Source organism: Exophiala spinifera (genome assembly GCF_000836115.1).
Source record: "Exophiala spinifera strain CBS 89968 unplaced genomic scaffold supercont1.5, whole genome shotgun sequence".
Taxonomy (NCBI): domain Eukaryota; kingdom Fungi; phylum Ascomycota; class Eurotiomycetes; order Chaetothyriales; family Herpotrichiellaceae; genus Exophiala; species Exophiala spinifera.
The window spans coordinates 246,937-270,968 of NW_015622517.1; the positions used below are offsets into that span (position 1 = coordinate 246,937).

At 51.0% G+C, this 24,032-nt stretch overlaps 11 protein-coding genes across 11 annotated transcripts; 6 read left to right on the top strand and 5 right to left on the bottom strand.

The window, feature by feature from the left end:
- Positions 1-473: 473 nt before the first annotated feature.
- On the top strand, positions 474-2,592 carry PV08_06677 (uncharacterized protein; the record flags this gene model as incomplete). The annotated part of the gene is made up of 6 exons (XM_016381010.1): positions 474-765; positions 820-1,001; positions 1,066-1,169; positions 1,236-1,375; positions 1,423-1,633; positions 1,695-2,592. The coding sequence occupies 6 exons, from the start codon at positions 474-476 to the stop codon at positions 2,590-2,592; spliced, it is 1,827 nt and encodes a 608-aa protein (XP_016234112.1).
- Positions 2,593-2,703: 111 nt separating this feature from the next.
- PV08_06678 (uncharacterized protein) lies at positions 2,704-5,042 on the bottom strand (the record flags this gene model as incomplete). Its single annotated transcript, XM_016381011.1, has 6 exons — positions 2,704-3,178; positions 3,268-3,442; positions 3,495-3,849; positions 3,978-4,102; positions 4,153-4,186; positions 4,242-5,042. The coding sequence occupies 6 exons, from the start codon at positions 5,040-5,042 to the stop codon at positions 2,704-2,706; spliced, it is 1,965 nt and encodes a 654-aa protein (XP_016234113.1).
- A 705-nt stretch (positions 5,043-5,747) lies between these two features.
- On the bottom strand, positions 5,748-7,144 carry PV08_06679 (homogentisate 1,2-dioxygenase; the record flags this gene model as incomplete). Its single annotated transcript, XM_016381012.1, has 2 exons — positions 5,748-7,029; positions 7,077-7,144. The coding sequence occupies 2 exons, from the start codon at positions 7,142-7,144 to the stop codon at positions 5,748-5,750; spliced, it is 1,350 nt and encodes a 449-aa protein (XP_016234114.1).
- Positions 7,145-7,527: 383 nt separating this feature from the next.
- PV08_06680 (fumarylacetoacetase) lies at positions 7,528-8,883 on the top strand (the record flags this gene model as incomplete). The annotated part of the gene is made up of 2 exons (XM_016381013.1): positions 7,528-8,476; positions 8,531-8,883. The coding sequence occupies 2 exons, from the start codon at positions 7,528-7,530 to the stop codon at positions 8,881-8,883; spliced, it is 1,302 nt and encodes a 433-aa protein (XP_016234115.1).
- Positions 8,884-9,347: 464 nt separating this feature from the next.
- PV08_06681 (uncharacterized protein) lies at positions 9,348-11,272 on the top strand (the record flags this gene model as incomplete). Its single annotated transcript, XM_016381014.1, has 4 exons — positions 9,348-9,656; positions 9,724-10,363; positions 10,458-10,780; positions 10,889-11,272. 4 exons carry the CDS (start codon positions 9,348-9,350, stop codon positions 11,270-11,272), a joined length of 1,656 nt encoding a protein of 551 aa, XP_016234116.1.
- Positions 11,273-11,574: 302 nt separating this feature from the next.
- PV08_06682 (uncharacterized protein) lies at positions 11,575-12,486 on the bottom strand (the record flags this gene model as incomplete). The annotated part of the gene is made up of 2 exons (XM_016381015.1): positions 11,575-11,931; positions 12,052-12,486. The coding sequence occupies 2 exons, from the start codon at positions 12,484-12,486 to the stop codon at positions 11,575-11,577; spliced, it is 792 nt and encodes a 263-aa protein (XP_016234117.1).
- A 1,483-nt stretch (positions 12,487-13,969) lies between these two features.
- Positions 13,970-14,899, bottom strand: PV08_06683 (uncharacterized protein; the record flags this gene model as incomplete). Its single annotated transcript, XM_016381016.1, has 1 exon — positions 13,970-14,899. The coding sequence occupies one exon, from the start codon at positions 14,897-14,899 to the stop codon at positions 13,970-13,972; it is 930 nt and encodes a 309-aa protein (XP_016234118.1).
- A 1,242-nt stretch (positions 14,900-16,141) lies between these two features.
- On the bottom strand, positions 16,142-17,410 carry PV08_06684 (uncharacterized protein; the record flags this gene model as incomplete). Its single annotated transcript, XM_016381017.1, has 1 exon — positions 16,142-17,410. One exon carries the CDS (start codon positions 17,408-17,410, stop codon positions 16,142-16,144), a length of 1,269 nt encoding a protein of 422 aa, XP_016234119.1.
- A 398-nt stretch (positions 17,411-17,808) lies between these two features.
- PV08_06685 (uncharacterized protein) lies at positions 17,809-18,384 on the top strand (the record flags this gene model as incomplete). The annotated part of the gene is made up of 1 exon (XM_016381018.1): positions 17,809-18,384. The coding sequence occupies one exon, from the start codon at positions 17,809-17,811 to the stop codon at positions 18,382-18,384; it is 576 nt and encodes a 191-aa protein (XP_016234120.1).
- Positions 18,385-20,426: 2,042 nt separating this feature from the next.
- On the top strand, positions 20,427-22,193 carry PV08_06686 (uncharacterized protein; the record flags this gene model as incomplete). Its single annotated transcript, XM_016381019.1, has 4 exons — positions 20,427-20,473; positions 20,503-20,812; positions 20,859-21,160; positions 21,209-22,193. The coding sequence occupies 4 exons, from the start codon at positions 20,427-20,429 to the stop codon at positions 22,191-22,193; spliced, it is 1,644 nt and encodes a 547-aa protein (XP_016234121.1).
- Positions 22,194-22,718: 525 nt separating this feature from the next.
- Positions 22,719-23,984, top strand: PV08_06687 (uncharacterized protein; the record flags this gene model as incomplete). The annotated part of the gene is made up of 1 exon (XM_016381020.1): positions 22,719-23,984. The coding sequence occupies one exon, from the start codon at positions 22,719-22,721 to the stop codon at positions 23,982-23,984; it is 1,266 nt and encodes a 421-aa protein (XP_016234122.1).
- Positions 23,985-24,032: the final 48 nt, after the last annotated feature.

The window sequence follows — 24,032 nt, forward strand, 5'->3', positions numbered from 1 at the left end:
ATTCCAGACTGCCAAGTGAGGTTCTTCAGCCACCCCAGCGCCCAAGTGCCATGATGGACATAGTCGAGGGAATCATCGCAGCCCATGACAAGCCAAATGTTCGCTTGCACCCGTCCTGAACGATTACGGTAAGGTACTCGGAGCAGGAACGACGCCGTCCGAGGTTGTTGATCTTTTTACGAGCATCCGCCGGCTATGTTGATGCCGCCGGGAATTCCGCCTACACAAAGTGGGTGGAGATGAGGCGGAGGCGGAGTAGAGGAGCCCATCTCTTGAACATATTGATTGTCAGTCTAAGCTGCTGGCTCATAATTAGTAAGCGCTTTTCTTGTCCTTCGGAGAGTAGTCGGCTTTTAAAAGGTCTACATACCAGGAGCAGCGCGATGCCACATCAATTAAGGCTAGACAAGGCTAAGCAAGGCTAAGTAAGGCTGATTGATATTCGACAAAGTCTAGTTTCAGGACCTCTAGTCATGGCGACCAAGTTCTGCGTCGGTGGCATCGAGGTCGCTTTCAGACCAGCGAACCGAGACTTTAGCACGCGCTGGAAGGATTTCGGTCCCTCCAAGGAAGTGCTTCCGAAGGGATGGCGGAAAGAGCCAGGTCGTCGCCCTCTGGACAGTGACCTGATCTTCGAAAGGGATGTGGCCGTTATTCTGCGAGATGGGTGTAAGATCTATATGGACGTCTTTCGACCCCCCTCTTCGGACAGCACGCCAGTCGCAGCTATTGTGGCGTGGAGTCCGTACGGGAAACAAGGTAACGGTATGTCTTTCGGCCGTTCATGATCTCTTGGAAATCGCGCTAAGCTCCCCACAGGCTTTCAGAGTCTTGATCGTGTCCCCTGGCGGGCTGGGATTCCAAAAGACTGGACGAGTGACCTTGAGAAGTTTGAGGCTCCAGATCCTGCCGAATGGTGTCCACGAGGCTACGCGATCGTCAATGTCGACCCTCGCGGCACCTTTGATTCGGAAGGAGATCAGGTTGCCCAAGGAACGCAAGTGAGTATAAACCTGATAACCTGCAGATGGTCAGCGTCAATTCTAATCATGCACGACGATCCAGGAAGGTCGAGATGGATACGATACTGTCGAATTCATTGCTTCACACTCTTGGTGCAATGGCGCCGTTGCCTTTGCTGGCAATTCGTGGCTCGGAATCTCTCAGTGGTAGATATCCACCTGCGGCGATAGCTCTACCTGCCGGGTTCATGGACTCACTCTCACACCGCACAGGTTCATTGCGGCCGAAAGACCGCCTCATCTGAAAGCTATTGCTCCTTGGGAGGGTTTAGCTGACAACTACAACGAGATGATCGGCAGAGGAGGCATTCCAAACCCTTCATTCGTAGACTATCGGGGCGAGGGCTACTGCGGTAAGACATGTCCGAAAGCCTTTCCCCCTAACTACCCAACTAACAAGGCTTCCTCGAAATAATAACAGGCAAGAAGAGTCGTGAAGATCTCGGAGCGATGATTCGCAAGTATCCGCTCTTCAATGAATACTGGGCGGATAAACGCGCCAAACTTACTCAAATCAAAGTCCCTGTATACGCCCTGGCCAGCTTCTCGAGTGGTATACACACTTTGGGCTCAATCAAGGGTTTCTTGTTCTCATCGACAAAAGATAAATGGTTAGTTCTTCGTCCAAGTCCCAGTGGCTGCTGCCCACGAATACCCCTGAACTTGCAACAGGCTTCGAATTCACCATACGCAAGAGTGGTATGACCTTTATCAAAAATCGGCAAACGACGATCTCCAAAAGTTCTTCGACCGCTACCTCTACGGGAAAGACAATGGCTGGGAGTCAACACCCAGGGTCCGGCACAGCTTGCTCGGTTTCAACATCCCTTCGGTCGTGGATCGCCCTGAGGCTGTCTATCCACCTTCCTATGTCAAGCACAGAACTTTCTACTTGAATAGCAAATTTGCAGCTCTGGACGAGAGCGGTCCACCCGCCGAGCCTTCAACATCAAGCTACACCTCTGACTCCTGGGACGACGATGGCGCACACTTCACTTTCACATTCAGAGAATATACCGAACTGATCGGGTTTTCCCAAGCTAGATTATACGTTTCTTGCGCCGAGACGGACGACCTTGATGTCTACGTAATCGTTCGCAAATTGGATGCCGACGGACAGCCCTTGAAGCACATCAACATTCCCCTCGAAAGTCTCCCCACAGGAACCACCCCTGACGACGTCCCGGATCTTAATATCTTCAAGTACCTCGGGCCCAATGGCAGACTTCGAGCCTCACATCGCCAGCTGAGCACCGATCCAAGCATCTCTGCAGAGCAAAATGCTATGCTTGCTCCCGCAGTTGCCTACCATGCGCACGACAAGGAGGAAAAGATCCCTCCAGGTCAAATCGTGTGCCTTGACATTCCGTTATGGCCCTCTGGAATTATTTTCCAGCCAGGGGAGTCCATGCGGCTAGAAATTAAGGGTCATGAGGTGACATTGCCAGAGTTTCCGCAGTTGTATCGCGCAGGCGAGAATCGCAACCGTGGGAAGCACGTCATATACTCCGGAGCAGAACACCCATCCTCGATCGTGGTATCCTTGGCTACAGGTCAGCCTTCCAAGTAGGGAGTGCCGAGAGGGGAAAGACGTGCTGGACGACGATAGGAAAGGTTTCAGTGGGAGACCTGTAGACCACCAACTAAAGACACAGAGGCTGTTTGTCAATGATCTCTTCTTTCATGTTCCCAAAACATCAAGCTCTTGTGCCCATCGTGTCCAGAATAAAGTCTGTTGGCTGTCGTCGAATTGAAAGCTATCGAGCCAATCGATATCGTCCATGGTATCCTCTTCGAAAGCTCCCGCTGTCGGATAAGGCTGCAACAGTGATTCGACGCTTCCAGTCCCTTGGGTTTGCCCAAAAGATGACGGCGGAGGCAGTTCGCCGTTACTAGGATCCGCACCGCGTGTTGATGAACCCCGTACCGCGTTTAATGCCGGCTGCGGAGCCTTTTTCGCACGAGCAAGGGAGCGCTTGATGATTGCTGTCGCGGTTCTAGCAACCAGGCACTCGTCCATAGCTTGTAGGATCAGTATGGCACGGTCAATATGAACGAAGAGGTTGTCGAGTGCATGCTGACTGGTCGCAAGTTGCTGGAAGACAGCCGCGAGCAGAATACTGACAGCAAACAACGTATACGTAGCGTTGTACCACCTGACAACAAGACCAATCAGTGACAGGCTCGTACATGGAAAGACCTCAACTCTTGAGCTGCATCCGGGTTGCGGAGAATTGATGCGTACCATGTCTGAAAGAAACTGTCGTTCAGGAATGTGTTGTATATTAGGTCGATTGTACTTTCTGCAGCCTCCAGACACTTGAGCTGATATTCTCGCACCGGCATGGCGTCGCCCGACGCGCCGTTGTCTGCTTGAGTCATGAATGCGGCGTGGACGATCATGCGCAAGTTCAGGTAGCCTATACGCATCAGAAGGCACATGTGCCGTGCATGAGAGGTCTTGATACTTACGAAGCTGGAGCACGATGGACTGTTTCTTGCTACAGCTGGCGAGACCGCTTGGCTTCAGAGATTGGGGTGGAAAAAGGCTGTGGTCGACGCGAAGGTAGGCCGGGATTTGCTCATGCCAACTACATAAGCTAGCATCCAGTGTCTCTGCTCGCTGGAGCTTCTCTTCCATCTCGCAGGGGACCGTGTACAGAGCGAGTGCTACTTTTCGCATGATCCTTGAGAGATCAACCATGCAGGTAACAATGTCTAGGGCGCTGGTGCTCGAACGTGTTTCTTCCACCGATCTGGCGGGAAGATCTTGTGTATGATATTCGTCAGGTCCGAGGCTGTCGGGTCGGCCCAGTGCAAAACTTGTCTGTCTTTATGAAGTCAGTGCTCAGCTAGTCCTGGAAGTGATTTTCTTTTTCCATACATGTCGAGACAATATACAGCCCTGGCCAATATCAGCGAGCGATCATTCGAGATTCCGAGTCTCGAGTTAACATACCACCATGTTTTGGATGCCGTCATCGTAGCCCTCGGATCAGTTACGTCCGGGATGATTGGTCGTCGATTGATTCCGATCGCTAACGAAGTTCTTGCCGCTTGACCTGAGTATAGATATGCCACTAACGAACCACATCAGTGAAGTTGCAGAACAAAGTGAAGCCCAGCATACCATGAGGGTTGAGTTCGTGCTGATATATCTTGCTCTTGGTGAGATTGGCGTTAGTCCGAAGCTTCGACACGTATACAGTGATTCCTTACCATCATGTAGAAGCACTGGACCATCTCTATGTCCGTCGCTGTGCCGAGTCGTGTTACGATGGCGAGCGCTCTGCTGAACAGCCTTCGACTCCAAGTAAACCGATCGGCTCCAGCAACCTCTGGTGTTTCAAAAGTCATGACAAGGCTGCCCAGACTCAACGTCGCATAGTAAAGAGCAACGAAAGACAATGATTGCTTCTCGGGGGTGTTGAACCAGAGGTCTTCGCAACGACTCAGAAAGGCTTCCTCTTCGAAAATAGGTTGGATACGGTGAATATTGGAGAAGTAGGAATCCAAAAATCGTCTCGCAACACGGAAGTGGAATCGGTCAGAGTTTGTACTTGCCTCTTGTGCTTCCTGTCGGTTGTGCGGTGTATCCGGGCAAAATTCTGTGTTGTGCAGGAGTGAAGCTAATGAACACCTGGGCTGTCCGCCTACAGAGTCTGTATTCTGGCTGTTGGATAGCATTTCCATGTGACGAAGGAAAGCCACGGACGATGATGATCCGTAGAATTCGAGGTTGCTCGTGTGCAAATTCGTATCCATAACGTCCGGGGCTGCCCTTTGTGGCGTGGTAGAGACCCCAGTAGCACTGCCAATATTCATAGAAGACAAATCAGGCTGATTCCGGGATTCGTCAATCTGTAGAAGACGCGGCTGGTGAGTAGAAGTTCGTTCGACGGGCTCTGCATGGCTCAGAGCATTTGACCAAGATTTAACGTTGTTCTGCTCGGATTCTATGATGGGAGATCGATGGAGCCGCGGAGAGTCAGGATCAATCCTCTGTGACTCGATCTGCATTATTGTTCTGTGTAGATGGTCAGGCAGATTCCATGCGCGGTCGAAGAACAGTCACTTGCCGTACTCGTGGTCGCCGGTCACGGTTCAGACGAGAATACGTGCATTCTAAGCCATGATCTGATTATCTGCGTGAGCTGGCTATGCAATGAAGTCAGACGCCACGGAGTTCTTACCCACGCAATATGTGCACGGCTGGTCCTCGCTGCAGCGGTTTTTCCTGGTTCGACATACCTCACAGGCCTGAAGCGCCCTTGCGCGCTTGGGCTTGACGCTTTGCAGCATTCTTCGGCGGATGCAGCCTAGGACCGATGCTTGATATGAGATTTGGTATAGATCACAGTCTGTGGGTAGCCATCAAAGGTAAAAGAAAGTCATTGCCATCGGGCTGAGCGGCGTGCAAAGCAATAACCGGTATGGTAGGGCAGTAAGAGGTGTAAAAGATGGAGCGAACTGGTGCCCTCATGGCTTTGAAAGAGCCGAGGAAAAAACGGGACGCGGGCTTAAGGCCGCAGGCCTGGACGCTTGGACGATGCACGTTCTAACGAGATAGCTGGGGATGACCCGTATTGATAACAAGCAACAAATAGTTCTCAGAGAGTGTTCGTCCGAAGTCCAATATCTTTCTTCCCCCTCGCCATAGGCTACAGAGCAGACTATCTTCCTAGCTTTGACTTCTCTTCTAACAAGGAATTAATTCATCAGATTTCATAGGCTGTGCTCAGGCGGCGGACAGAATTGATCCTGCAATTCTCCCCAGCTCTCCTCGGAATAGTTTGGCTGTCGTTTCGCACACTTGGTCAAACCCCAGTCGGTGATCCCGACCATATAACAACTCTCGAACATGAAAGCCATACTTCCTACGCCGACTTTGACAGGCACAAGCTTCTCGTTAGAGGCCTTGTCGAAGGCTGCCCTATCCGGGCCGTGGCTACTCATGCAATTATGTAAGCTGGCCCCAGCTGCTTGGAAGCCTCCTTTACCGCCCTCTTTGGCGATGTAAGAACCTTGTATCAGGCCCATGAACTCGCTCATACAGTTCCGATGGTACGATGGAGGCCGAAACGTATCTTCGGCAACGAGCCAACGTGGCGGAAAAATGACAAAGTCTGCGATAGCTGTGCCGGGATGTGCGTTGGAGGTGGCGGTGAGCACAGTGTTCAAAGACGGGTCTGGGTGATCGTATGAGATCGTGCCGATGGTGTTGAATCGACCCAGATCGTATTTGTAAGGATAATATCTTCCTTCCCAAGCAACTACGTCAAATGGCGTATGATTCTGCCTCCCCCGGAAGAGTTGGCCCCGGAATTTGTTGTAAACCAACCACTCCGACTTGGTATCGTGGCTGTACGCGGCGACAGGTATTTGAAAATCCCGTGCGTTGGCCAAACAATTTGATCCTATGGGTCCAAGCTCAGGAAGCTGAAAGTGGCCATTATAGATCTCCAGGACATATCCCCTGATAGGCTGCTCGTTCACAAGATCCACGCGGTATCTTATCCCACGGGGTAAGACACAGATTTCGTTCGGTCTGACAAGAAGACGGCCCATCTCGGTCTGAATATCAAGCGCACCTTGTTGCGGCACGATCAGCATGTCGCCATCAGCATCATAGAAAGCGGTTTTATCAGCCATCGACCGGGTGGCACCATAGATATAATATGCGACGCCGTTTTTCAAGGCAGGATCCCCGGCCCCAGCAACGACGTTGAGGCCACGGATCCAGTCCACATCGGCATTGACGTCAAAAGGATCCCATCGAAGTTGATCAGGAATGTAGTTGAACTTTGTCTCCAGACTGTTATCAGTAGACACAGGAGCGAATGTCGCATGAGACGCCGAGGGTATGATGCGATATACCCATGTCTGCTGGTTTTCCCATCGGGGGGCCGTGAAGGCAGTGCCTGAGATCTTCTCAGCATACAGGCCGTAGGGACATTTCTGAGGTGAGTTCTGGCCGATAGGCAATGCTCCCACGATCGCTTCCGTTCTAAACGCAGAGTTAGCGTCGGTGTGTCAATATGGTAATGCACCTACTCCAGATTGGCCAAGAACCCAGTCTGATACGTATATTTCTCTGGAATCTCAAAGTTCGTGTATGGCATCTTTCCTGGTCAACTTCTCTAGAACCGCGATCGCTGAGATGCTTCCGCGGCGTAAACCGCGCTGCACTTTGACTTCTTTACTCAGTCTTGTAGAAGGACTACACATCACCTGGCGGAACTGTACAACACTTGCGTGTTTGTCATCCACATTGTCATTAGGGAGCATATGGTGGACATTGGGGGGCGGCTTGTAGACACTTCGGAAGCATTTCCGCGGTATATAGGGATGGAGGACGACATCCGCCGGAAAACCCGCACGAATGGTTCGCGATTGCCAGAGCTTCAGGCTAGGTCGAACCATTGAATGTCCAGCGATAAAACATGAACAGTGGAAAAGAAGGATGTGGTTCCGTCAGGGTAAGTCTGCTACGAAAATCATCAGGATGGGAGCAAGCAGTTGGTTGGATATCCCCAAAGGGACACATTTCTCGCTGGCCAACATACCATTTGGTATTGTTACGACTCCACGATCTGGTGATGAAAGGCATGCAGCAGTTGCAATTGGGAGCCTCGTCCTGGATCTACATGAGTTTGCGAATCATCAGGGCTTCGTTGGACTTGAAGACTTCACTCCCAGCCAAATTGCAACCTTTTCAAGTCCTGCACTCAATGACTTCGCTGCACTGGGCCAGGAAGTTCACAGGAGAGTCCGCCGATATTTGCAGGATATTTTCGCAGAGAAAACTTCGTTTCCTGCCCTGCTGAAAGACAATGTCGAGGCTCAAAATGCATGTCTTTTCCAGCAAGACCAGGTCGAGATGCATCTCCCCATGAAGATTGGAGGCTACACCGACTTCTTTGTCGGAAAAAATCATGCATACAACTGTGGCTGTATATTCCGAGATCCTGCTAAAGCCTTACAACCGAACTATCTTCACCTTCCGGTGGCTTACAACTCACGAGCGTCGTCAGTGGTCGTTTCAGGCACTGATGTACACCGACCGCTGGGTCAATTCTTGCAACCGCCGGACACGCTGCCCAGCTTTGGCCCATGCCGAAAATTGGACATTGAGCTCGAGCTGGGGGCGTTACTATGTAAAGGAAATGACCTAGGCGAACCAATCGATGTCAATGAGGCAGAGAAACACATCTTTGGCTTTGTTATCTTGAACGATTGGTCAGCCCGAGATATACAGCAATGGGAAGCGGTGCCTCTGGGACCTTTTAATGCCAAAACATTTGCGTCGACTATCAGTCCCTGGGTCATATTGAAAGATGCTCTTGAGCCATTTCACGTTGAGGGGATACCAAACGAAACAAAGTTACATCCATATTTGCAGGAGACCCGCGAACAGAATGTTTATGATGTTAATCTGGAGGTCGAGCTGAGAGGTACGTTGAAACTCCCATTGGACTGAATCGTAAAAGTAATGAATATGAACACAGCCCCCAACGGCGAGTCTGCAATTTTGTCACGCACGAATGGTCGGAATCTCGTGTTTTCCTTCGCACAAATGCTCGCTCATCATACAGTGGGCGGCTGTCCTTTGGAGGTTGGTGACCTGGTAGGTTCAGGGACCATCAGTGGTCCAGAACCGGGGACTTTGGGCTCTTTACTCGAAGCCTCCAACGGAGGCAAGAATAGCTACGATCTATCTGCGACGATCCGCCGAACTTTCTTGGAGGATGGAGACAGTGTGGTCATTCGAGGATGGTGCGGTGACGACGATTCGAACATAGTAGGTTTTGGCGAATGCTCAGGAACGATCTTGCCATCAATTAAAAGGTCATGGATGTAGAAATGCAACGCAGCTTAGACAAAATCGGGCTATCATGGGCCGGAACATAACCTTGAAGGGTGATTCAGATGCAAATACCATAATCGTGCAGCGGCGATATTGAACACGACGCTTCTCTGTAAGATGTTTGTAATCCTAACAAATCTGACCTTCGCAAGGACTTGAGTATTCCACTGATTTGAGTATTCCGCTGAAAGCCATCGTGGTATGTCTTGTGACGACAGCAGTCGCGGAGGTAAAGCCTCGTGCGGCCCGCCACTTGACTTCCTCGTTCAAAGATGCCGGCGGATGTCCCGGCAGGGCAGGGACAGAAGCGAATAGCAATCTGTGGTTGAATTATCTAATGTCCTTGTGAAAGAGCCGAGGTTGGGAGTATTCAAAAGATGGTATATTGCTGTCCGACAGAAGCAGAAGGCAGCGAGATGAGCTGGATCTGTGCCCGTATACTCTCAGCTTTATCGAAAATGGGGCGTAGCATAACAGACCTGCTGCCTGTTGCAGTGGGAAAACTCCACCCATTGGCGAGGGTCGGTGAGCTTCTGAACCTGTCCTTCGTGTGGGTTGTGACAGTTGCCGGGCTGGTATTTCTGCTAGGGGTAGTATTGATATTGATATTCGACACCACGGACGTCCCACACATTAAACATCTGCCCTCCGTACCTGGACTTCCTGTACTTGGAAATTTGGCCCAATTAGGGAGCGAACAACCCCGACGACTGGCGGAATTGTCCAAGAAGTATGGCCCGGTGTTCCAGATCAGGTTGGGAAACAAGGTGAGAGCAGGAATGATTCTTCGCTCAAGATCTGAAAAGACAGCTAATAGGTCATCCTTCTTCCTAGAGGTTCGTTGTTGCAAACAGCTTCGATTCCGTCCGGCAACTCTGGGTCAGTAACCAGTCAAGCCTCATATCTCGGCCGACATTGCACACCTTTCACAATGTGCTATCTTCGTCGCAAGGATTCACCATTGGCACGTCCCCGTGGGATGAATCTTGCAAGAGACGACGCAAAGCGGCCGCCACTGCACTGAACAGACCGTCCGTTGTGTCTTACATGCCATTTGTCGACCTGGAATCATATGCCAGCATCAAAGAACTTGTGGACCATATCGAAGGAAGCAAGGATCAAGTCGACCTCGACCCGTATCCCCTCTTTCAACGGCTGGCACTCAACTTGAGCTTGACTCTCGGCTATGGATTTCGCATTGGCGGCTCGGTTGACAACGATCTCTTGCGAGAGATTATCAGTGTTGAACGTGGCATCAGTACCCTCAGAAGCACCAGCAATAATTGGCAAGATTTTGTTCCGCTGTTGAGAGTCTTCTCTACACGGTCGAACCAAGCATCTGACCTTAGACACCGGCGAGATGTCTACCTGGAATACCTCTTGCAAAAATTGAAGGAAAAGATAGCCAATGGCTCTAAGGTCTCATGTATCACTGGGAACATCCTGCAGGATCCTGAATGCAAGCTAAATCATGGTACGAGTCCTGATTCTTGGTCATTTCGTCTGCTTTAACCGACGAAAGCAAAGTTGTATTACGAAACCATTCGCTGACTCTAAATTGAATATAGCGGAGATCAAATCGATCTGTGTAACGATGATCGCTGGAGGCCTAGATACCACTCCGGCCTGCATGCTGCTCGGCACTGCCATACTCTCGGGATCCCAGGGAGCCTCACTGCAGAAAAAGCTTCTCGACGACATCAACAGCGTCTATCCGGACGGAGACGCCTGGGGAAAGTGTCTCGTGGAAGAGAAGTGTACCTACGTGATGGCATTTTGCAAAGAAGTCCTTCGCTTCTGGACGGTCATCCCTATGTCTCTTCCACGGGTTAGCATCAAGGATGTCGTATACCAAGGGGCAACAATCCCTGCTGGCACAACGTTCCTTATGGTAAGAACACCCCACTACCCCCAGCAGGATGACTTCCCCCCCTCCTCGCTTTTTTTTTGGACCTGTTTCTTAACGTAATTGAGTGGTTGACTGACCATACCCTCAAAGAATGCGTGGGCGGCCGACTACGACGCGGACCACTTCCAGTGCCCCGAAGAGTTCAGACCTGAACGTTTTCTAGACGTCGCGGAAGGCTCAGGGACCCAACACTTTGCCTTTGGGGCAGGCTCACGCATGTGTACTGGCTCGCACTTGGCGTACAGGGAGATGTACATTACATTTATACGCATGTTTATTGCACTGGAAGTCTTGCCGGCCAAGGATCCCACGCAGCGGCCGGTCTTGACGGGCCCTCTCGAGTGCAATGCCAACCCTACAGGGTTGTCCATAGAGCCGAAGCCTTTCAAGATTGGTTTCCGCGTGCGTGATGCGGAGCGCCTTCAAGGGTGGTTTGCGCAGACGGTGGAGGCTACCAGCCACATTGAGAAATGATTGGACATAGATTTGGAGTGCTCGGGGCCAAAGTTATATCTGCTTCTCCTGTCCACAAGGCTCTCTTTATTCTCTGACATCACGCCCTCTGTTGATGTATCTTTCTAAGCCATTACTAAGATAGAAAAAAAGATAGGCAACGCAACAGCGCCTTCATATCTCCTTGACCGGTCAACGATGATCTGAGAATTTAAGTCCATGGAGACCACATACAGGAGTCGAAAGCAATCGGGACATGCTAACGAAAGGTGTTTCGTTCTTCTACGGATCAAGAGCGGTATTGGACGATCCTGACTCGGCTTCTACGCATCAGCCATCTTTGCCAATTGAAGGACCCAGTCAACGGCCTCCTTTTCGGCCGTCACGTTGACCATGTGGCCTGTTTGCACAGCTGTGACATGAACTTTTCGGCCACTTTCTCGTTCGATCATTTCAATCCACGATCTCTGCAGATCGGGAGGTCCGACCAGATCTTCCTCGCAGAGCAAGTACGAGACAGGAATGTCCTTGTACCCTGTGTATGTCACCGGGTCTAGGAAGCTTTGGGCGGAGTGCTTTGCAAAATCACTGACTATAGCTGTCCCCTCGTCAGGCGGCAGATGCTGAAGGATGAGGCTCGCAGTCCCCGCAGGATCGGCCATCAGCATCCAGCCATGTTCCTGAGAGCATGAGGACATGAGTGAGAGTCTCGAACTAAATAACAATAGAAAAAAGTGGAAGACAGCACGAAAGGCGCGCGTACGGGGGAAGGAGAAAGCGGAAAGGTGAGAAAGGCTTACATCGACCTCTATGCGAGGATGTCCCTCGGCTGGGACTACGCTTATGGCTCCACGAGCTGACTGCCCATGTTCTGGGACGATGGCGGTCATATAGCCAAGCCGTACGATGCCTCCAGGCTTGCCCTGTGCCTTCCTCTCCTCTTTGCCCAGGCCTTTTGACGCTTGGGTCATTGGGACTCCACCATAAGAGTGGCCGACGATTATCACATCCTTGCCCTCATCAGCCAACTGTTCAACCTCCCGTGCAAGGACCGAAGCGTCGTCGTACATGGAAGGTGCTTTATGTGCATAACCTTGTCGACTTCTCGGCCCTACTGTCGGTGGATGAATGGCCTTGATCTCATACCCCGCTTCAGTGACCGCATCGAGGAGTGGTTGGTAGAGGCTCGTCAGACAATATGAGCCAGGGAAGAAGAGAATAGAAGTGTTTGACATGGTATCGTAGTAGTGTACAGAATAGCTGTTATGGCCTCGATCCTTTGACTGCCCGCCTATTGGAGACAGTGACCTGACGATCCAGAACAGCCCTTTTGATCTTTTCACAACACTGCACTGCGGAACCCCGGTTGAGACGGACGAATTTCGGTCCAAATGGTGCGTCTGGAATTAGTAATTTTAGCTGTTATTACATCAGCTCGCATTCGGAGGCGAAACTCGTGCTACAGAAATTGATGCTTTGTATGTTCATGGTGCCTGGTTCCATCTCGACGGCCGAGGTTGACGTTGGTGTCGGATTATCCGCCAGGAATTCTGCAATCCACAAACGTACCAATGTACTCCACTGTGGAACCGGCTTTGCGAACTCTTTGCCGTTGGCGTTGTCCCCTTCTCGACAAGGCAAACTCGGTATGCTATGGTCAGTGGAAAACTGGGGCCCAAAACATGGCCTACCTGTTCAGCAATCCCGCTAACTAGTGTTGATCACGTCAGAGTTGTTCTGGTCCTCTGATATTCGGGTTGAGTTTGTAGATGCTGCCTGATCTGTCGTAGACCGTGGTTTGTAAGACGGTGACGGGACGGAATGGCAGGAATTGAGTCGGTCCGATCAGCTATGACACTGTGCAACAGCTACGAGACAGGTGCACAAGGACCTTTTTGTCTCAAGTGCCTTGAGACCAATTAGAAGGCTTTCTGCAAGATCTTTCTGAGGGTCAATGAACATTCGATGACAATGCTTGTCATCAGAATAGCTTTGCCACTACAGATGCATCATGCCTGATCTGCTAACTGCTGCAAAAGCTTACGGTACCCTTTTGTGTATGCACGGAAGCATGAGCTGGCGTATGAGGCTTCACCACGTTTCTTCTCAGCTTTGGCTTGAAAGTTCCCAAGGAAGAAGGCTTTCCTGGCATGAGTCACGTAAGCATTCTTTCCCGCGTTAGAGCTGCTTCATCCCGACGCGATATTGAGCTTTCCACCCCGGCAAATTCCAATTTTCATACTTGAGATTGATTCGAGGTTGCCTACAGTGTAGGTGTAAATCACGAAGAGTTCATTGGCAATACGGATTCACTTTTGTTAGGACCATGTGCTTCAAAGCTGCACCAGGCACAAAATACACAAAGTGCAATCATAGGGTCGACGGTTCGGAGAAGTTGTACCAGTGCAAAGCCTTTCCCGGTGGTCCAGACTGTAAAAATCCCAAGTTCAACCACTCCATTACGGAGAATAAGGTCAAAGGATTCTGTCCAGATTGTGTCGCGGCGGGCAGAGACTAGGCCGAGACCGCAAATTCGCTTAAGATGGCGGGCGTCTTTAGGTAGATTGGTTGGAATCTCAGGGCAAAGGAATAGAGTCAATCATTGACTCATGTAATGCAGGAGAAATCTTTTGTCGGGCGCCTTTGTTGTTGTTGTGATTGTATGATCCTATCGATCGGTTATCCCTCTTTGAATGGAAGACCAGCTAGTATCTCAGATCACACGAGCGGGATTTCGAAGCCCATTTTGCTCCATGCAACGCAGTACTCTTCCTCATCCATCCAGCTTTCTTCTTTCATCAACCCTTCCAGGAACAAATCAGGTGATGGACATGTATTCACTGCATTCACTTCATGCATTGATAGCACTAAGTCGCTGGCTGTCTGTTCTTGTAAGATCTCAAGGGCCTTCTTCAGATGCTTAAAGGAGCTGAAGCGTTTTTGAGACCAGCAAGCTTCAATTACTTCTTGATACATTTTTGCTGAGGCGGAATAGGGATATTTGCCCTTTTGGAGATCTCGTCGGATACGATTGATGTCGGCAGCACTTCTGGCCTTCGCAAAAACATCCTTCCCAGTCGCTAGAAAGTAGATACAGTTTGCGACATTAAATTGATCCTCAAGAACTTGAGATTCAAAATCCTCGTCGGTTTTGTGAACAGCTGAGCCAAAGTCAAATACTTTGAGCCTATTGTCATGGCCGATACCAATGTTGGATATTGTTATGTCTCCGTGAAGGTATCCAAGTTCTTCTTCCAAAAAAGACAAGACATTGACGAGCTCAAAAATCCATATTTGATGAAAGCACTTTGTTGACTTCTTCCAAGATTCCTTTAGTGACTCGACTCGTTCGAGGATGATGCAGTCAGACTTGCTGGACTGGAGTCTTGCCACAATGTTTGGGTGAGAATACTTCGAAAGTACTTCATAGATTCGACACTCTTGCTTGAAACACCTAAAGCTTTTCAGTGATAGCTCCAGATGATCGTGCTGTTCGTCGATGGTAGAGCCACCGCCCACAGGATACTGAAATGGTACTTTGATCACAGAGCTGTCGTCAAGTTCATACACTATTCCCTGTGAAGGGCCAGAGCTTAGACATTTCAGAGAACACAACTTGTAAGGGTTCAACCATGTGTTGTCGGGCATTACGAAAAGAAATCTACTATCTGAGAAGCTGATCAAAGTAGAAGTCAATTTAGGTGACAATATAGGAGTAGAAATCGCAGGCATTTAGGTGCTCCCTTGTTGGTGCTCGCGCTGTGAAGGCATGGCAGGTATGCCGAGCCTCCTCAGCTGAACCACGATGGCCTTTATTACCTCTCAGAACCTTCACAACAATCCCATTGGAAGTGCTTTGATTCCTTTCGTGACGGGTACGATTTGAGATGGGAGAAATTGGGACCTCCACCGTCAACCGACACTTTTCTACAAATTGGTTATCTCAAGTGCCTGCTACCGTCCAGGTATGCAGGATCCCCACACAAGTCTGAGGCAGACAGCCTGGAAGACGCCCAGCTGTTAGTTCGAGTGATCATGGTCAAGGGAAGGAGCTTCACATTTGGGGCCATTCCTCCTTGGAGGACCAAGTGGCATGTTTTCTCTTAGGCTTTCTGCCCAAACATAAAAAGGGGATGAGGCGTGGCGGCAATGACTGTGAGAAATGAGAAGAGATGGAGGCGCTGCCAATCAGCCTGGTGAAGACTGACTCCACCCAGTTGCGGAAGGATCAAGTCAGCCTTGTGCCCGAAACACCGCATTGACATAACAATACCGAATGCTCAGGAAGAATATACTTCCCTTGCTTGCGATTCCTACGACCATGACTATCATAAACTCACTATGGCGACTCAAATCACAACCCGCGCTGCAAATTTGTTAACTAGCAGTTCTGGCCATCATATCAGCAAGGGGTCTATTATTGTCATTTCTATCTTCGCGGCGCTGTTCCTGTTCGCATTCAGCTGTGGTATGTGCCTTCGACCAAGAGAGATCGAGCACAGGCGCAGGACGTACGGGCAGATACCAGCAATGATCGATGACGAAGAGAACCAAAGAGCTCTAGAGCCACTTTGCCCAGATACACCTCCAACGGAGCACAGACAGAGGTCTCAATATAGGCCAATAAAGCCACCTGAGAGAGCACATATTGCGATGAATAACGACCCACCACCTGCATACCATGCCTAACGGTCGAAGGGAATGACTTCAAAGCTGGTAGCTGGGCCAGTGTCGACGGAGAATTGGGGTTTCGGCTATCGGAGCAGGACAAAATACATGAACCAGGGGTATTTTGACACAACCATGTCTGTCATGATTGAGGCTCTGGGCAAAATCAAGGATGAGCCGAGAAAGCGCCTCAAAATGGTATATATATGTTGAGGAAATTGATCAGGAACCTACCAATTCTTCTTCAACTTTGATCAATTGGTCAACTTCTTCCTCTTTCTTGAAGACCTCATTCCCTCCCTCAATCTTCAACTCTACTTTCTCTTTCTTCACTCTCCTCTCTGTTGCCTTCCAGCCGCGAATCTCGGCCTTGCACAGGCCCTTGCCGGCAAGGTCACATTCGCCGCATCTTCGGCCCACAGGCAGGCATACGGTTTGTCCAAGGCCCACGAGCATCTTGTTGATCTCGTGCCACCTGTCCTTAGGAAGCCATCCTTCAAGCCATGCCCGTGTCTCCTCTGGTGTCTTTGTTTTGTGCCAGCCCCAAAGATTCGTGATGCGGTGTACGTGGACATCAACACCTATCCCTTCATCGACGCCCCAAGCTGCAGACATGCACAGATACGCCATCTTTGGACCGACCCCTGGCAACTTCACCAACTTCTCGACAGTATCAGGGATATCACAGTCATATTCGTCTTTCAGGATTTGAGCGACCTTCTTAATAAATTTGGTTTTGTTGTTGTGGAAGCCGACTTTGCCAATCAGCTCGTCTAGATACTTCGGATCACAGGCAAGCACATTATCCACTGTCAAAGCGGATTCCTGAATCTCGCCAGTGTCGTCTGGCCGTTGGGGGACGAGCTCGGTATGTAATCTATGCATGGCAGCTGCCGTAACTGTATCCTTGGTTTGCGATGATAACATCAATGCAGTCAAGGTGTGATATCGCTTCTCCCGTGGCGGAGCGGAGGGCCAGAACAAGTCTTCGCAACCCATGGTGTCGACAGGCGCTGTAGGGTTTCGTTTCCGCATGGCCTTGATAGTATCGTAGATTTCAGCCCAATTTGACGGTGGCTCAATCTGTATTTCTCCAGAAGCAGAAGTCTTCTTCCGAGCAGGTATCTTGGGTTTTGCTTTTGCGCGGCCTTCTGGTGATGTATCTAATTCGTCTTCTTCTGTCTCTTTCTTGACATCTCGAGACGATGTCCACGCCATCTCATGTTCGGTCTTGACGGTAGATTCTACAATTGACCCGTACTTCCTCTTCCGACTTGAGCGTGCTGGAGTGCTTAGACCATCTTCAATATCTGGTGTCCCCAAATGCGACCCTTCTTCTTCCGCCTCTTCTTTCACCTGGACATCCCCATTGTATCCTAGCGCAAACGAGGCGATACGGCTTGCACTTCTTGTCGATCGTCCGGCGCGTACATTGGGTGACAGGGCATTGAATATCCTCGTGGTCTCCTGAGAGATCTTGGAGGTACGCATACTGCGATTCCTCGTGGGAAGGCACCGGATAGTGTCGAAGGAGTGACACAATTCTGAAAATGGCTCATGTACTGTATGTCGACGCGTCTCCTGGCTCGTGGGAAACTTTGGGATCCTTGCAGCATTGAGTCTGGACCGTGCTGAGCCCAGACGAGCCTAGTGATCGACCCTGGAGCCTCCCCCGATCTTTTGGTGATGACGCGCCTATCACCTCGGCTGAATTTGAGCCTTGCAATATGAGCACCTGCGCCGAACCACTATATGACAACAAATCCACAGCTCATGCCAGTACCCTACACCCCTTCCCCCCTCAGCACTCTATAATCTACAGTATAGTTTATTCCTCACCAGCCTCACTGGCCTCCAACCCCCCTTGACGCCGACGTCTCGCATCAACCATGACCTCCTCTCGCAAGTCCAACTCAAACAACGCCCTCAAGCGCCTCACGCACGAGCTCTCATCTCTACAGACCGAACCCTGCGAAGCAGTCCTTCACCTGGGTCCCGCGACCGACTCCGACCTCTTCCAGTGGGAAGCCGTCCTCAAGGGGCCCAAGGACCACACCTCGCCATATGCCAACGGGCTATGGCTGCTGAGCATCTCAATCCCACCAAACTACCCTCTCGCCCCGCCCAAAGTCCAGTTCGTCACGCCGATATGCCATCCAAACGTACACTTCCAGACCGGTGAGATCTGTCTAACCCTTCTATCCGGCGAACACTGGTCACCGACGTACACACTCGCGACTACAATGGGCGCGATCCAGCAACTGCTCACCTCCCCGGGTCTGGACAGTCCGCTGAATGTGGACATTGCGAATCTGTATCGTGAAAACGACGAGGTTGGCGCCGAGAGCCTCGTTCGTTTCTGGACGGGCGAGAAGAGGTGGGCTGGGGAAGGCAAGGCTGGCTGGATTACGGAACGGAGTCCTGGGTCAGGAGGGTATCTTGGGGCAAAGATAGCATCCTCTTGAATATTTCTTCTGTTTTACGAGCGACTACGATGCTACCAGAACTGTAATTTTGCGAAATGCAAGCGAGGCGATGGTTCGGCGTACTTTATTGAGACGAGCGTACGAGTACTTCAAAAAGGAAACGGGCCAGGATGTTCTGATTGATACCTAGGTACATATTGGAAACCGATAACGTGCGTTGTTCGATCACTTTTTGATTGATATTTTGATTCTCGGCTCGATCAGCAACAGGCGATTCTATGAAGTAAGAGATGCGTGAGATGTCCCAAGAAGTGCACTTTGCTCGTGCTCGAATACTCTGGATGCGAGTAGATGGTGAGACGCATATCAGCTCCGATATCTAAGTAAAGATAGAACGGCTATGCAGCAGGTTATGGAGTATCAATCATCCTATAACTCAGAACCGATATTCCTTCCAGATACCGAGAAAATGGAGGTATCATGAACATTGGTCGCCTTTGATGAATGGACTCTTGATTAGCAGTGGTGAAGCCGACTGAAGTGCTGAAGAAGGGGTCCCAGTTATCATTACCTTGCCCAGGGCTAAGAAGTGCTCAGTGAAGATCAAATGCCCCGACCAGCTGTTGCCGACGTCTCATTCTCACTGGACGATGACCGGATAGACACTTCTCATCCACCTCTGTGTGAGAAAGAACATTGACCACTTCTCACTATCATACCTTGGTTCAATCCGCATGGTAGTCCAAAAAAACATATCATTTTTTTCAAGCAGCAAAACTCTAACCTCAAGGCCAATCACACGCTGGGTGATTGACGTTGAGGTCGAGGGAAACTCCTGCCAACATAGAGATTTTTCTCGAGAAGCCGTCAGGTTACTCCGTCAGCTAGGTCATTCACGCGGAGAAGCCATGTTCGCTGGGAACACCTCGCCCAATGCTGGGGTCCTTAGTGTCAGGGTGTCGCCTCTAGGATTCACGGCTAGCCCAAGTAAACTGCCTCATGTCTGGTGAAATCCCCTTACGCCATCTGTCCGCGGTGGATCAGGTGACACGGGTAGCCACGAGGAATGTTGAAGGGAATTCAACTCTCCAAAACTATAACCATCAATCATTCGAGCCTGGATGCCTGGAGCATCCATTGGCCGCCCGTATTTCGCAGTGAAGTAAGGTGGGCTCAGACAAGTGAAGCCTCCCAGGCTAGCACCAAGTCGACATCAGGCTGTCGATATGTCGTGCTAGATTGTAGTTGGGTCTGTTTCAAGTACCACCAGCTCAGGTTGACGTCGATACCGAAGAGGGCGGTAGACCTCAAAACCAGCAACTTGATACCGTATCGTGATTACCTGTTGCTGGATGCAAACCCCACGTTGACACAGACATTGGTCGTGCCAACACCCTGGCTGGGTCTGGTTTCTCAATCATCTATTAGAGCACGTTTGTAGATCGGAACTCCGTAAGACTCAGGTGTTTGGAAACTGAATACACGACAGCTTTCGCCGCTGTGCCTATACCATGCTGTTTGTCCGAACTCGTAGGCTTTAGAGGGGATAGCTAGTTCCAATGGCTCCTTGAGATAGGCCGAGACTCCCCAGAGGTCGATAGTCTTGTGCATAGGAAATCGGAGGGGGGTATGGAGTACTCGTGTCGGAGGGAGCTATGACTCGGCCCAGGCATATGGACTCACAATCGAGCGTTGGAGCATTGTGATACCGTACTTCCAGGTACCCCTATGATACCCGCCTTGGAGGACTGGGAAAGCAATGCACTCACTATCATGTGAAATGGTATCGAGAAGAGGGGAGCTTTATGCACAGAGTGACCTGTTCTTCATTCCAGCTTATTCTGCGAGATGTACGGAGTATGGAAAAGCAAACGAGAAAAGGCCACGGGCAATATCTCGATATGTCGAGTCTCCGAGGCTGAAGCGACTTATGTAAGCTTGAGGCTACGTAGCCGCTTGCGACTCGTACTAGTTACCCCGGTGTTGATGCCCGTTTTGGCACCATTCAACATGTCAGATGTGAGACTTCTAGGTATTCTTCGTTCTACCATCATCTACCTCAGCCAACGCCGCATTTGACAATGGCTGCTCCTGGTAATATGCATAATCTCACCACCTTAATCAAAAGGTGAGTTCTTCGGCCTTCCAGTCCGTCAGGAGTCGCACGGCTCTATATGCGCCAGGGGAGCACTTCTCGACTAACAACTGGTGCCTGAACAGGCTGGAAGCTGCCACTTCGAGACTTGAGGACATTGCAACTTCAGTAGATGGGCCTCTTAGTTCTTCGAATGGACTCTCTGCTGCCTCAGGGGCAACCTCGACCGCCGCCGCCGCCTCCCCTGAACCTGCTGCCCCCCCTCCCGAACCGTTACCCAGGTCTGTCGAAGCCTTCGATGAAATTATTGAACAGGATATCGATGGCTTTGTAAAAGCAGCGGAGAATATTGGGGGACTGGTCGAGCAACAGGTTTGTTCATGAAACTGCAAGGGGAGCCCTGCTCTAACAGGCGCAGGCAAAAGCTGTCAAAGAAGCATTCGCCGCTGAACGGACATACCTGCTGGTGGCTTCCAAGGCCAAAAAGCCCGACAACCAGCCTCCTGAGCTGATGACGGAATTGCACCGACACACCTCGAGTGTAGACGAGATTCGAGAGGCCAACCGTCCATCACCTCTGTTCACCCACCTCAGCGCCGTATCGGAGGGCATTGTTGCACTGGGATGGATTGTGGAAAAGAGACCTGGCGACTTCGTAACGGATACACTTGGAGGCGCCCAATATTATGGTAACAAAATACTTAAGGAGTATAAGGACAAGTATGTTGATTGGCCCTATGGGTAGCTCAAGACTGATGACCTGCGCAGGGACAAGTCGCACGTCGAGTATATCCAGGCTTATTACAAGATTTTCCGATCACTTGCCGCTTACGTCAAGGAGTATTTCCCGACAGGTTTGACGTGGAACAACAAGGACGGAATCGACGCTGTTGCCGTTCTCAAGCAGATACAGGCCGGTGCATCAGCCTCAAAGGCGCCCGCTGCTGCTGGAGGTCCGCCGCCTCCTCCTCCACCGCCACCACCGTTGCCTAAGTTCGACGATGACGGTCCTCCTCCTCCTCCTCCCATGCCACCATCTGGTGGTGCCGCCCAAGGTGGAGATATGACGGCCGTCTTTGAACAGTTGAATAGAGGGTCTGCCATCACAGCCGGTCTCAAGAAAGTGGACAAGTCCCAAATGACTCACAAGAATCCATCTCTTAGAGGCAGTTCGTCTGTACCTCAACGGTCTGATTCAGGATCATCTGCTGGTCGTGGCAAGTCACCACTACCTAACAAAAAACCTGATAGCATGAGGGCTAAGAAGCCTAGCCGAAAGGAGCTTGACGGGACCAAGTGGATTGTGGAAAATTTTGAAAACACTCAGTCCGAAGTTATCGAGATTCCGGCAGAACTGAATCACAGCATCTTGATCTCAAAATGCAACAAATGTGTGTTGAAAGTCAACGGCAAAGCCAACGCGATTTCCATTGATAACTGCAATGGCCTTTCCATATTGGTTGACTCCCTGGTATCGAGTCTTGACGTCATCAAGGCAACGAAGTTTGCGGTTCAGGTTGATGGAGTGGTGCCGACTTTGCTTCTGGATCAAGTGGATGGTGCTCAAATTTACCTGTCGAGCGAGAGTCTAGCCACTGAGATCTTCACCAGCAAATGCAGTGCTTTGAATGTTGTCATCCCCCCGAAAGATGACTCAGATGAGGATAGCAAGGAGGTTCCTGTCCCGGAACAGATCCGAACCGTTGTGAAGAATGGAGGACTGGTGAGTGAGATTGTGGAGCATGCCGGTTGAAAAGGAGAACCCAATTCAATACTATAACTATTCGATTGTGTATCATTAGCGAAAGGAGTTGAATTGTGTCTATAGATCAGTAAAATTGCTGGAAGACTCCTGGAGTTGCTCATTGGGAAGAAGTGTACAGAGTACATTCCGGCAGTGGGTGGATACGATCTTCCGCGAGGCTGACACACATGGTGGAGTGATCTGGTCCATTTGACTTTCTTCCCACGGAGGAGTAGGTATCTAGGAGTATATATCTGCCTGGAATCTACGAGCTGTTGGACAAGAACATTCAACTGAATTGTTTTGGGGCTATTACTCGATTGAATTCGTCGTAAACGAGGTGAATGTCATGCTCTAGGAAGACTACACAGTTGAGCTGCACGCTGCTGGTAAGGACATTCCGGATGAGAACTGTCGCCGTGCAGACGAACAAGAGCAACATATCGATGTAAAATTGGTAGGAAAGGTCAAGGCAAATCATCATCCGAAGGTTCAATCAGTCAGAAAACAGCAAAGAACATATATGGTATCGCCATGACCAATCCCAAGTGTCGAACAGTAAAGACGCGCATCCTACTTCTCTCGGACACACACGCCGCGTTGCCGGTAGACAATGGAGCCGACGACGGCAATAGCAGCAGCAGCAGCAGCAGCAGCAGCAGCAAGACAACATTTCGAACGCCGTTCCACGCGCCGCTACCTTCGGCCGACGTCCTGATCCACACGGGCGACCTGACCATGACGGGCTCGCTGGACGAACACGAGCGGGCACTCGAGCTGATCCTGTCGGTCGACGCGCCCCTCAAGATCGTCATCCCGGGGAACCACGACCTGACGCTCGACCGAGAGTACTACGCGCGCCACCACTCTCTGCACGCGCGGTACGCGCGGTACGACGACGCCACGCTGGACAGGATCCAAGAGCTGTATTCTGGCGCCGACGCCCGCCACGCCGGCGTCAGGTACCTCGTCGAGGGCCGCGAGTCGTTCAGGCTCCAGAACGGAGCGAGGCTGAACGTGTACGCGAGCGCGTGGCAGCCGGAGTTCTTCGACTGGGCCTTTGGATATCCCAGGACTTGTGATCGGTTCAATCTCGATCTTGGTCCCGATCACGCGAGCCCGACCGCCGCCGCCGCCGCCGCCGTCCCTGAGAATCCCGTTCCGGACTTCGTCGGTGGTGAGCTCGGGCGCGACGACGACGACACAAGTGAGCGCGAGGGTGGAAAAGGAGACGGAAACGTCGACATCGTGCTCACACACGGTCCGCCAATGGGGATCCTGGACAGGGTCGCGCGCACAGACGAGAGTGTAGGCTGCGTTCACCTCCGGAGGGCCGTGGGGAGGTGTAGACCCAGACTCCATTGCTTCGGACACATCCATGAAGCGTGGGGCGCCGTGAGGAAGAGGTGGAACGACGAAGTGGTAGGCGGCCGGGACGACACAGGCACCAACACCACTCCCGGAGCAGGGTACGGCGGAATGGAACAAGGCGGCGCGAGTACCCAAGGTGACAACCTCCGAGAGAGCAACGGTCAATTCGACCCTGTACATAACCCGACGACGGTGTACGACGAGTCTGGGTCTGGGTCTGGGTCTGATGCCTCCGTCATCACAGGCGAGAGCCTCGTCAAGCCCGGCTCTTACGCGACCCAGATGGACAGGATGGCTGCGTACGTGGACGCGACGGACCTCGAGCACGGCAAGGAAACCGTCTTTGTGAATGCGAGTATAATGAATCTACGATACAGGGCTGTCAATGCGCCATGGCTCGTCGATTTAGAGTTGCCTGTTGTAGAGTAGATAGAGAATGTAGACGTCAAAGGAAAACGCGGCACGAAGCATCGTAGG